Source organism: Boleophthalmus pectinirostris, unplaced genomic scaffold, assembly GCF_026225935.1.
Source record: "Boleophthalmus pectinirostris isolate CB_2022bp ecotype Guang Dong unplaced genomic scaffold, ASM2622593v1 HiC_scaffold_9, whole genome shotgun sequence".
NCBI lineage: Eukaryota > Metazoa > Chordata > Actinopteri > Gobiiformes > Gobiidae > Boleophthalmus > Boleophthalmus pectinirostris.
This window is the reverse complement of record NW_026571541.1, coordinates 21,819,772-21,832,059: the sequence shown is the minus strand read 5'-3', so window position 1 is coordinate 21,832,059 and position 12,288 is coordinate 21,819,772. Positions and strand designations below refer to the sequence as shown.

At 38.8% G+C, this 12,288-nt stretch overlaps 1 protein-coding gene across 1 annotated transcript; it reads left to right on the top strand.

The window, feature by feature from the left end:
• Window positions 1-426: 426 nt before the first annotated feature.
• Window positions 427-8,759, top strand: abhd15a (abhydrolase domain containing 15a). The gene is made up of 3 exons (XM_020940383.2): window positions 427-1,305; window positions 6,016-6,368; window positions 7,223-8,759. The coding sequence occupies exons 1-3, from the start codon at window positions 808-810 to the stop codon at window positions 7,830-7,832; spliced, it is 1,461 nt and encodes a 486-aa protein (XP_020796042.1). The 5' UTR covers window positions 427-807; the 3' UTR covers window positions 7,833-8,759.
• The last annotated feature ends 3,529 nt before the right edge of the window (window positions 8,760-12,288 follow it).

The following is a 12,288-nucleotide window of genomic DNA, read 5'->3' as shown; positions in this document are numbered from 1 at the left end:
CAGAGAGCTATCAATCATTTGATGAAGATAGATCAATATTTGCAATACACAAAAGTCATCAATTTATCAGAAGAATCTGCTATTTTTAACTGTAACCCTGATTTTACCATACATTACATTTTCTATTATCTCCTTTTGCCCTTTAAATTAAATAAATTTTAATATTAAATGCGTTCTCCCTTACAATTATATACCTTTTCAAATAGCAACATGCAAACTTCAGCTTTCGTGCGAACTGTTTGTATGAGCCATTTGCCAACTTTCTCCTCATGTCCCCCAAAGCAGATCCAAAAACAATGTCAATATTTGGTTCATTCATAGTTCACGACGGCCCCTGCCATGCGCACAAATTCTTCTCGCAAGTGGCAGAAATGACAGGAACTCTTTTACTGATAATTCATTGAAAGGACCTACAGCGTACATTCTGATATCAGACACACGGATCCGCGCGCGCCCCACTACCTGTTTTTGACTGGGGCTGGATACGGGAGGCGTTGCCAGCAGAAGCAGCGGTGTGAGCGCGCGAGTCTCTTCTGGTAATCACAAAGCTGGGAGCGAAGAGGTGCGTTCGTTGGAGCGCAGTCTGTTTTGATCATTGAGAGGAAAGGCACAGCATCTTTCAAAGGTGGAAACTGAATATTTGTGATGCGGAAGAAGCGGGAATGCAGGAGTTTGGAAAGGCACGTGCGCTCTGAAGCTCATATTCATTAAGCGTTTTGGTTTTTTTTTAAGTGATTGGGATGTATGGTTAACTGGCGAGGCTGTTGAGCACCTTAAGTTGCCCGAGTTCTTTGTCATTTAGCGCAAATGCTGGAATGTCTTGTAGTTGTGTTCATTGTGATCCTGGTGGTCTTCATCTGGCCAGGTTCCGCGTATTTTTACACAGAGGGACAGACGGATGCGCTGTTAGAGGGGCTGGAGGAGAACTCGAATACCAAAAACGACAGCTTTACGCACAACAAACCTGACGTTAAAAAGGACTCCGTGACGTTCATATGCAAACCATCAGCTCTGGCCAACTACCTGCTGAAACACTGCAGAAGTTTTAGTGACTATTCTCCATGTGTGGGCTGGACCTGGAGGGCGAGCGCCGTGCTTCAGAGCGTGTACGAGGCGTGCTGGCCATACCACGGTGCAGTCCAGTTCGTGCGGGATAACCTGCAGCTGAGTGACGAGGGGCTGGTGGCATTGGACTGGGCAGTGCCCTCATACCAGAGGAGACGCAGAACATCCAGCCACTCATCCAGCCCAGTGCTGCTCATTGTGCCCAATTCGTTCGGGAGGATTACGAGAAATGTGCAAAAGGTGAGTGAACGGTCTGACTGTCAATATCCACAGGGCAACAGCAACAATATGACACTGGGAAGTTTGTTTTTGCTACAAATACCACCAGTCCTACTATTTTTACAGTGAGTTTGGGCTGTAAAAGCAATGTGTGAAGTTTGTGGTACATAAAGAGAAAATATACATACAAAGCAAAACTATTACAAAAATAATAGTGTTTTTTTATGGTGCAAGTGTTACAAAACTTGCAACTTAATCTATTGTACTACATATAACCTCACATGAACCAACTTAGAAAAATGTAGATTGCCTTTGAGCCCTTTGGCAGTGCATTTGTCAGACATTATTTAGTTCAACAAATATGTAAGGTGTTGCTATCCACTGCAGAGCAAAAGAACCAACATTACAGGATGCATGTGAAAAAGGTCTCTGATTAAAAATGTATCACCTATTTGTATGGATGCATTTTCACCTGCTGTGTCTCTGGAGTGAATTATAGTGCACTGCTTGAATTAAAGCTAAGCACAATTGCTTTATTGTCAGTTTGATTTGCTTACTGTCAGCAAACAGCTCACAAAAAGGGAAAATCAAGTTACACAACATAAAAGCAGAACCATGCAGCCTACCAAGACTTTCGAATCCACTGATTCATCTTGCTCTCTCAAACATTAAACATAACTTCATGACTCAAACCATATCTTGTATTGCCAATTCTTAAAAATTTTCTCTTGCAAAGCACCACTCGGAACCATCAGCACCACCAATCACTCTATCACACAGCACATCCATATTAGGCAAGGTGGGTGAAGTGTCTTGTTCAAGGACACAACAACTGACAGAACTTTGAGTTGGTGGACAAGCACACTTACCACTCAAGATACAGCTGCCAGCCCAGTTTTTATTTATTAGTCATTACTGAACAGATGTGAGGTTGAAAATTAAATCCAATTTTATTGTTTTATATTGACTTTTTCTTGGATTTCCAAAACAAATTATTTTTCTCCTAGTGTGCATTGATATTAATATTGATTTGGCATTGGTTTTACTTTGTATGGATTTTCTAACGTGGCTGCTGCACTGAAGATAGCTTTTGAAATAACTGTTCCTTGTTGCAATTCATGTTTAAGTGGTATTCTTAGCATGCTACAGTATGATTGTGAGAGTGCTGTCATTCAGTTCTGCAGTTTTCAATTTCCGATGAAGGACCTATTTCCCCTCTTTCATTGAGGTTCCTCTTGGGAGGTCTAAAGACAGAAATGCTACTGGGGATACATCCACCAATTAGGAAAGCTCCTGTCACCATTGAGACCCACATGGGCTGAACATCCAGGCCTTTGGTGCAAAGCAGAGAGATAAAGATGAAACAAGCTCCAGTTTGAGTGGGAATAGGGCGAAACAGAGGAGAGCGATTCAGGGAAACTAGCAGTGAATGCTGTCAGTGCAGGTTAGCATGTGGTACGCAGCACATTTCAGAATCTCATGCATGTATAAATGAGATAGTCCATAAAATATTTTGTTTCACATTTTCCACAACAGCACAACACTCAATAGGAAAAATTAACACAGCAAAAAAACAAACAAAACAGTTTATAAATGTGGTGGTTTAGCGGGTTATATAGTAGTACATGGCTGTTATACATTTTTACAGTTATTTTAGTGTAAGTAGTAGTAAGTAGATTCATTCACAATATACAAAATATGAAATGAAACCCATAGCTCAAATGAAAAATTGATTTTGCTAGTCACTGTAAAATATATAGTATCACTTAACAGAAGCTCATTATTATGGAGTCAACATAATAATTATCATTTCTCCTCCAAGGTCAGGTTCACAGTAACCCAGTGGCAGGTAATAAAACACATGGAGGGACCAGCATGTGTGTTCCAAGAGCTGTGATTACTGCTTTGTGAAATAGTTTCTGTAAAGGAGCACACAGGAGCCGCCATGCTTCACGTGGAGATCACCTGTCAGGCTCACACTGGCCCATGCAGGCAATTTATGGCCTCAATTTACCACCATTATGTGACCTAGTTTTACTCACATTATATGCCTCTGGCTTTCCATCAAGTATCTAGCATAGCTTCTGGTTGGTGGGTTGGTTATTCCTGTTCCGGCATCCTACATTTAGGATGAAATTTAAAAAAACAGCATACAATATGTGTTCAAAACCTAAACCTATGCAGTCATTTTAATTTTACAAAAGTATAATTTTAAAACCGTCTAGACAATTTAATTTACACTACTTGCATATCAGCAACTATTAACAACAATTTAAAATGGCTTCAGATTTTTATTTTTACACTAGTTTAACATCCATCCTGGTCAATCACCACATTTTTTAACAGTTTTCTTCCCCATTTCCACAATACAAACAATAATTTGGCACAACTCTGAAAATAAAACCCAAAGTCTAGACTCTGAGCCTGTGGAATTTGTCACTGAGCTGATAAAAAACTCTTGGACAGCAGCAGTAGCATTCTTTTACTGTTACTGAAACCGATTTGATGAACATGTCACAAGTTTGATGAAAATAGACAACAAGTGAGAGGCACAGACTCAGAGATACCTGGACTCAAAGTGTGATTTGCTACACTCTGGCTTTTCCACAATTTTAGCTGTTTCACTGTTCCATTATAAAATCTAACACACACTTTCTGAATTTATAATGCTATGAGTCACCCAAGGGCCCTAGATTAAAGCATAAAGTTGGCAAGTGGTGTATACATACAAATGTCACTGCACCATTTTTATAAGTGGATTTTGAGGATCTGCCAATCGGAAATCTCGCCTATCGGAAATCTCTTGCTGATTATTGTTGACACAGATAAGAAGCTGTTTTATTTGCCACTCTTGTGTGCTTATGCTTCTTGTGGGTAAGTTCCCATCACAATGTGCCCGTTACTGCAGTGGATTGTACTTCAGTGGTGGTAATGTATGTATAGGGAGCTATAGCCAAATCATTTCACAGGCTGTTAATCTAATTCAGTACAGAGCTTAACATTTATCACTGGGTGCGTGCTCTACCATCTATATTTTACACAGTTAGTAGATGAATGAATATAGTCTTTTTTTTTTTTATTAAATAGATTGCAATTAACCACAGTTTTCTAACCTTAAAAATTTTTTTTTTTTCAAGCATGCACAGAGAATACACGCCATTCGTTTCATGTCGGTCTGCAGGCTCCAAGAACTTCCTATCACTTTCCAATTTCCTTTACATCACTTAAGTAAATACTCCTGATGGACAATGCTGTCAGAGGGTTAACATGGTTTTCCAACTGCACTTTGAGGAGGCAGGGAACCTGTCACCTGTCTGTCACGCTACAAAATTGATTTACTTACTTGTGTTGTATGATAAACCATTTACCGTACCCTAAATTCAAAGTAAATATTCCTCTACACTGACACTGATAGCTGAGCCGCTGTTATATTTGCACATTGCTTACACTATAAATGTATCTTCTAGTCATTCAGGCAAAGTATTAAACTCCACTGTAGTCTGCATTTCAATGATGCAGCCATCTTGTATTACATGGGGCTTACCGCAGTAATCAGTCAAAGATCTAATTTTGAAGGATTAAACTACCACAACAAGACCGACTCAACTCATAGAGAAGCAATCCTATCCCAGTGTTTCTTATTACTAGTATAATGTTTAATTAGAGGTGAATGACTGACTCACTTCACTCTCAGTACAGTGCAGTACTTGTGGTGCAGATGCTGTCCACGTGGTACATTACAAGGATAAATAATAAAACAGACGAGGTTATTTTGACAAACTATAATATTATAAATAAAATAAAGTCTAAAATAAAATAAAGTACTGCTAATATTTCTGCCAATACCACAATAGTGTGTCTGCTCTCAGGTTCAAACTGTAGTGAAAATTTATATAAATGAAAAGTACAAGCACAGTCACACTACAGGCTACAGACTACATAAACAGCTTGAAGCCCACATAAACAAATGGGTGAAGTATAGTAAACCTGTCTGAAGTCTGCTGTGATGTCAACTGTAAACTTTATACTGTATACAAGTACAAAGATAGTTTTCTTTCTGCTCTTATCTAAATACATGACAGCCATGATAAAAAGGGAAGGTATATGTAATATAAAATAACATTCCTCACTATCAGTGGATTTGAGTTGGCTATATCAGTCCTGATCACCTGACCGTACTGCAGGTACAGTATGATGATGCCACCCACACAGGAATGTGTCTTCTTTGTACTTAGTAGTATAATATTCATTCCTTTTCCACATAATTAAAGGTATTACCAAGAACTTTCCACTGGTATCACCTCTGCCAACAAGACTGTCATGGAAAGTGGCTACCTTTAGTGCAAAAAGAACTCATTGTTCAGTAGTTTGTGGATGGTTTTATGGAGACCTGTGCAGCAGAACTCTGGAGCACAGAAGTCACAAAGATCCTGAACATGGTTTATGTATTAAGTGCATTGCGTTTTATGCTTCTGTAATGAAAGGAAACATTTAGTTATACTGTTCTCATAATATTCCTTGAGAGTTTTGGAAATGAAATGTTTTGAGCCGTGACGATAGTACACCATGTGTTTCATAAATGGACTGCTCCTGGATGAATGAGAGATTATAGCAACTCTATACTATTGGTTTTGTGAAACGTTCTCTATGAACTTAATCATCATCTAAAAATTCTTACACAGGAATGCACACTTTTTATAAGGTCTCCTGCTTGATTTTTTTCCCTTACAGTTATGTGAAACCGCCCTGTTCCACGGCTACCTCCCAGTCGTTTTCAATCGCCGTGGACACAACGGGGCCCCTCTTACCTCAGTCAAACTGCAGCAGTTCGGTGACCCCTCCGACCTCCGGGAGGCAGTGCGCTACATCCGCTACCGGCAGCCCGCAGGTCGTCTGTATGCAGTGAGCGAGAGCACAGGGGCGGGGCTTCTGCTGTCCTACCTGGGCGAGTGTGGTTCATCTAGCTATGTGACCGCCGCCGTGTGCCTGTCTCCAGTGTTCCGCTGCCAGAGCTGGTTTGACAAAGGGCTATGGTGGCCGCTCCAGTGGGCTATAACACTGTACCAGAAGTTTGGCCTCTGCAGGTAACCCTATAATCACACATGATCAAGCAAAAGGTATTCACAGAGAAACACACGAGCCAAGGAAAAAAGTGGAAACTATAGCTCAAAAATACACGTACAACAGATTGGTGATTCAAATACCTACAACTCCAACCAGCCTGTTATTTACATATTGCTGGGTTTCAGTTGACATCCCAGGATTCTATAGGCCAATAATACTGAACACAGATGGGGGGAAGCTAAAAACAATATTGTTCAACTGCAGATTTTTGTTGTAATACATCATAGTCTTGGGTCTAGTCAATAATAGAAATGATCGGGTTCTATATTTGGGAATTTATCTTTTGATATTTCATGGCAAAGTAATTAATAGGAAAAACTGGCTCTTGTCCCATGACATGATCAAATTCTAGACTGTGAAACCCATCATTTTGTCTTGTTTCCTTGAATAAGACATGCCACCTAACTTTAAATTGTTAATAAGTAAGCATGATTCTGTGATTGAATATGGTTATTTATGTTTCACTTTTCATTGGTTTACAAAATATTTCTAGCTTAGTGGGATAAAATACAGGATATGTGAAATTTCTTTGTATGTATTTGTAAACAACCTCACATGGCTATACCTAACAAAATGAAGTTCCTTATCACATTGGAGGGTCTCTTAGTGTTGAAGCATATGAGTGTCTACGTTATCGGACAAGCACAAACAATTAAGGAACGAATCAAGTTACTGTAGCAACAGATGATGCCTCCTCTCTCCAGTTATTGATTTCCTAGAGCATCGTGATCCACATGGAGTGTATCAAATCAAAGTTGAATAGATTGGCTAGTTTTAAGTCTTTGTTTTGATGGGTTGCCTCTTATGTGTGCAGGTACCGGAGTGCATTGGGCCAAATCATCCAGACCGAACATCTGTTTTCCAGGTCCTCTTTAAGGGGCATAGAGGAGGCACTATTTTGTCACAATTCAATAATAGCGCCACCCACAGGAAGCAGCCTTTCATGGGATACATACTGGGAACACAATGAACCTTTAAGAGATGTTGACGAGGTAGCTATCCCAGTATTGAGTATATGTGCAAAGGATGACCCTTTTCGAGGTGATGCTAAGTCCACCATCCCATTAGAACTCTTTGAAACAAACCCACATTTTTTCCTGCTTTTGACTAATCGTGGTGGTCATTGCGCATTCTCTACCGCATCTCCCAACACATACAGGGATGTGGCTGCAAATAACTGTGGATCTGACAAGCAAGAGATCAACTGGAGTCACAAAACCATGCTAGAATTCTTCAGGGCTAGCACAGACTTCTTTGCCGCAGAGGAGAGATCCAAGCAACTAGCTGCAAGGAGGAGGGGATTAGGTGGGGTTAGTGGAGGTCGGGTGTTCCGCAACCGTAGTATTAGCACGTGTAAGCGGGTGCCGGCCTGTTCTCATAATATTCATGCTATTTACAATTGGCAGAGGTCCTATACACGATGATGAAGACTGAATACAAGCAAATGTAATTAACTTAATGTAATGAATGTAATGAATTTGTTTTGTTTTGCTGGTCTTTGGCTTGTATTTTTCAGGTCAGCACTACATAATGTGTTGTGCTCAATATTTATTAAGAGATTAGTTTTCTATGCACAATTGATGGTTGCATAAATGTAATTATTTTGAAGACAATAACAAGACAATTATGGATCATATTTTCACACAATGTCCGAGAAAGTGCAACAGTTATACTGTAACTGATTTGATTTGCATGTGGTGTGAAGAAAACAACACATTTAAAATGTCATGTACCCTTAAGTTCTGTATTCATCATTTCAGTTTTCACCCTGAAAATTGGCAACATCAGAAGACAGCAATAAATCAAAACAGAACAGCCTTATAATATATATTTTTTTCTGTTACTAATATTACTATGATACTAGTATATTGTTTTTCATTAACAACCTAAAGACTACCTGAGTGTGTCTACCAAGCTTTCTGCCATATTAACATGGGAGTTATTGGATAAATGCATCTAATGCACAGAAATTAACAAGTCCATTAGTTAACTCATGATAATATTATTGTTAGATGGTGTGTCATTTCAATATGCACTGCAGTCTGTTTTGTGATGTGTATGTGTATTTATTTTCTGGCTCAGCTATTAGTGGTGCACAGATGTTAAATATACATGTTTAGAATTTCACTGTCCATTCAGCACTATTAATTCTATTATTATTATTATTATTCTATTATTCTCTAATATGTTATTTTTACTCAGTAGATTTGTTTTCAGACTTAGCTGTTCTCCATTCTTTTAGAATAAAGATGGTTATATTGGTTTAAATTTTTGAAGTTGTTTCATAAATTGTAAATTGTATTAGTTTTGGCTGAAGTCTGCAAATAAAGGGAAATCAGTGTTAATATTTATCCACTGAAGGTATTTTCAGTTATTCAAATCTGAGCATATTATAGCTAACATAATCAGAAGCTCTGGTTTACTGGATACTTATTAAACATATTTGTCACCATTCCTTTTTATAGCTTTTGCCTGCAGCACTCCTCCTCTGCCCAGTGTTGGCCTCTCTCTGAGTCTTATGCACTCCGACAGCTGGATCACAGTGCACTCAGAGCCACGGTCCGGGTGTGAGCCTGCAGCCACTCTGCCAACACTCAAATCACACACAAACCTCAAGTCCTCGACACGTTTAGACAAGACACCATAGCACAATGACATACAAACTAATGCAATGACCATATTCTTTGATTCTGATTGTGCCCAATTAGCTCCTATTCATTATGGTCCGATGCACTATAACTTTTCAGGTGAGAGGTTTGCTACCTGTTGTTACCATGGAGATGTTATTGCTTTGCCTTGAAAGTTCCACAGTATGGTCTTAAAATCATCTATCTTCATGGTAACTAACAGGCGACAAACACGGGAGGTTAAAATGGCAGCTCTTAGGGGATATTCAACAAGCCCTACATACATAGTTTTCAATTTAAACTTTTGTTAAATTCCAAGTAACAGTTGGTAGATGAATCTCCTGTTAACTGTCACTGCATCACAGGACTGTGGACCAAGCAGTGTGTATCTGTATAGCCACATACCACTTTCAGTCAGCACCCAAACAGCATAGATAAGGTGAACGGGGGACCAAAGCAGACATATGAGACCACTGTTAAGACGCTGCAAAAGGTCCACACTTGGATGTTTGTTGGATGTTTCAGTTACACGTAGTCTAATCTACAAATAGAAAACTCATGAGAGGATGAATAAATAATGAAATCAGCTGTACACACTACCAGCTTATCCTTTCTGCATCTCTGTTGACATTAATATAATTTATGCACAATGGTTATGGATAATGATTCTTGCAATAACTGCTGCCCTCCATATGTGCCAATTAAGTTGTTAGAGTAGAACTGCCCTTTCCCATTTTGCTTATTCAATCCTGACCTATCCACTCCCTCATTGGCTCCAGTCCAGATCTAATTTGTCTGATTGATATTTAATTAAGTGAGCGACACACTAAATTGCACAAGGCTTCAAAGGCTGTGGGTGCAGCATTGGATGACAAGGGTATAGCATTATGTTTGTGCTGTGTGTATTACTTGCTGATACAAAGATCCATAAAATTCAATAAATATTATACTTCTGTCATCAAAATAATAAATACAAACATGGTTTCTAGGATTATCTTAATGTCCTACTCTGTGCCTCTTGGTCGTCCTAACTGGCAGCTCTGACCTGTTTGTTTTACCAAAATTATTCACAAATAAACATCTTAATCTGTCCATACAACCTGAAACTTCTTGTTTTAATTCAGAGCGTGGGCGCCATCTTGTGGCTAAAAAGAAGAAAGCCTAACCGAGATGTGTCACTGACAAAGATGTAATGCACATTATTTAGAGGGTGTGTAACTAAGACTTTTGTAAATACTATTTGTAAATAATGATGGCAATAATAGTGTAATATTTTTAAGACATCTCACATATTTGACCTATTGCTGGGTTTCAGATGGCATAACAGCATAGGCTAAAATGTATTACATATTAAATATTAATATTAAAATGAATCCTGTTAAAATGCTAAATTATGTTGTCAATAACACAGTTAGTTCTGGAGTTCAGTCAGTAATTGAAAAGACCAGGTTCATTTGCGAATTTACCTTTTGGATATTTCATGGCAAAGTACAATGTAAACAATAGGGAAATCTAGCTCTGAAAACTTCCAGCAGCAGAGCTCAAACAAATCCATGGATGAATCTCAACTGACTGACACAAGCAACTAATTTAGAAATGGAAAATTGTATCGTAATTGAACTGCAATCTATGCATAGACTCCAAAATCTCATGTGCTGAGAGAAGTAGCTTTATAATTCAAACAAAATCAAAACGACAACAAAAAATCTGCTAAAAAATGCCCTATTGAGATGTCCTCAAGCGGCATCACTTTCATTTAATAGGGGTGTTCTACCTACCACCAAAGACATGTCCCGTCTGGGGTAAGAACTCTCCTGAAAGTAAGACTCCAAACCTCAGTGTGACCTTTTCTGGTTAAATAATAATAAACATAAATGTATATAACATATTCAGGGGTCTTCCACAATTCAGCTCTTTTTTTAAACAGCCCAATCATTCGACTAGCAAAATAATCATTGGCTGCAGTCCTAACCTGTGGTAAACTTCTCTCCAGCAGCGTGGTCTGGTGTCTGAATGACCAGCAGAGGGCAGCAGTATGAAATATTACTGCCACCTCCTGACGGACGTTCATATAATGACACAGCTCCTTCTCATTTTGGCATGGAAACTCCACTTATATTTAGTAGCTCGTTTGAGTTCAGCAGATATCAGCTTAGGTGTCATATCAGCTACGACTCTGCCAAGTCACTGCTCTCAGTCAGCACACTCAAGCACACGTTTTGGTGCTTGAGTAAGATCATCACACTTAAAGAGGCACTATGTAACTTTTCTTATGAAGGAAGGTCCACAACCTGCTTGTCTCCATTGAGATGTTAGTTATTGCTTTGCCACCATGTCAATGTTACAGGTCAGATCTGTGGAAGGGTATTATTGAGCAATAAAATCTCTGTAAGTAAATGAATAAAAGAAAGATAAGTTTAACATTCATTGGAAAATTCAAAGCAAAATGTTAACATATCATGGAGAAAAGCAAGTGGCCGACAACTCAGCAGAAAGGTTACACAGTCCACCTTTAATATGATGTGTTTATTGTATATTTTAAACTGCAGCTTTTCAGTGGTGGGGTCATTGTCCTTCTGCACTTCTGGAAAGTGTTACAAAGGTTAGCTTACTCACTGTCACATGAGAGGGACTGAACAAACTGTGCTAATCAGGGCCTACGTTTTAGTTCAGACACAGTCAATCAGTAGCCGAAGCACAGGCGAACTTGATCATTCTTTCGTATTGTATTTTGTTTACATACATCAGTACATTGGCTCAATCGAAATTTAAATACCTCAGCTATAAATGCCCTATTTTGTATATTTATGTGTTTCCATTCTAGTTGATCGATTTGTTTCAAGATTATCAATAATGAGGAAAATCACACTGAACCCCTTTTTTTCTGTACCAGGATACTCCAGACTCCTTGCTTTGGCATTTTGACTCATATCTGTTTTTAATACCTCAAAAAAGATTAACTATAAATTGTAAAGTATGTCCTTAAAACACACACTGCACAGCAAACAATTCAACAACAACAAAAATACACTTTTCAACAACTCAGCCTCTTTCTGCATATTTCCCTGTCATTTGTGCAACATGTGATCTTCAAGTATTTTGAGTCAAGCTTCAAGTATTTGTGGCGAGCCGGCAGCAAATTCCTTCACTGTCACATTGCATGGGTTCTGCAGGGTGTGGTCAATGTCTCCAGAGAACATAACGTAGTTCATGTGCTAATAAGAAGAATACAATGAATATAATATATGCATTG

Excerpts from the sequence above, each read along its gene's own strand:
- abhd15a (XM_020940383.2), top strand. The coding sequence starts at position 808 with ATGCTGGAATGTCTTGTAGTTGTGTTCATTGTGATCCTGGTGGTCTTC. Across the intron at positions 1,306-6,015 it reads TTACGAGAAATGTGCAAAAG|TTATGTGAAACCGCCCTGTT; the intron begins GTGAGTGAACGG and ends TTTCCCTTACAG. Across the intron at positions 6,369-7,222 it reads CAGAAGTTTGGCCTCTGCAG|GTACCGGAGTGCATTGGGCC; the intron begins GTAACCCTATAA and ends TTATGTGTGCAG.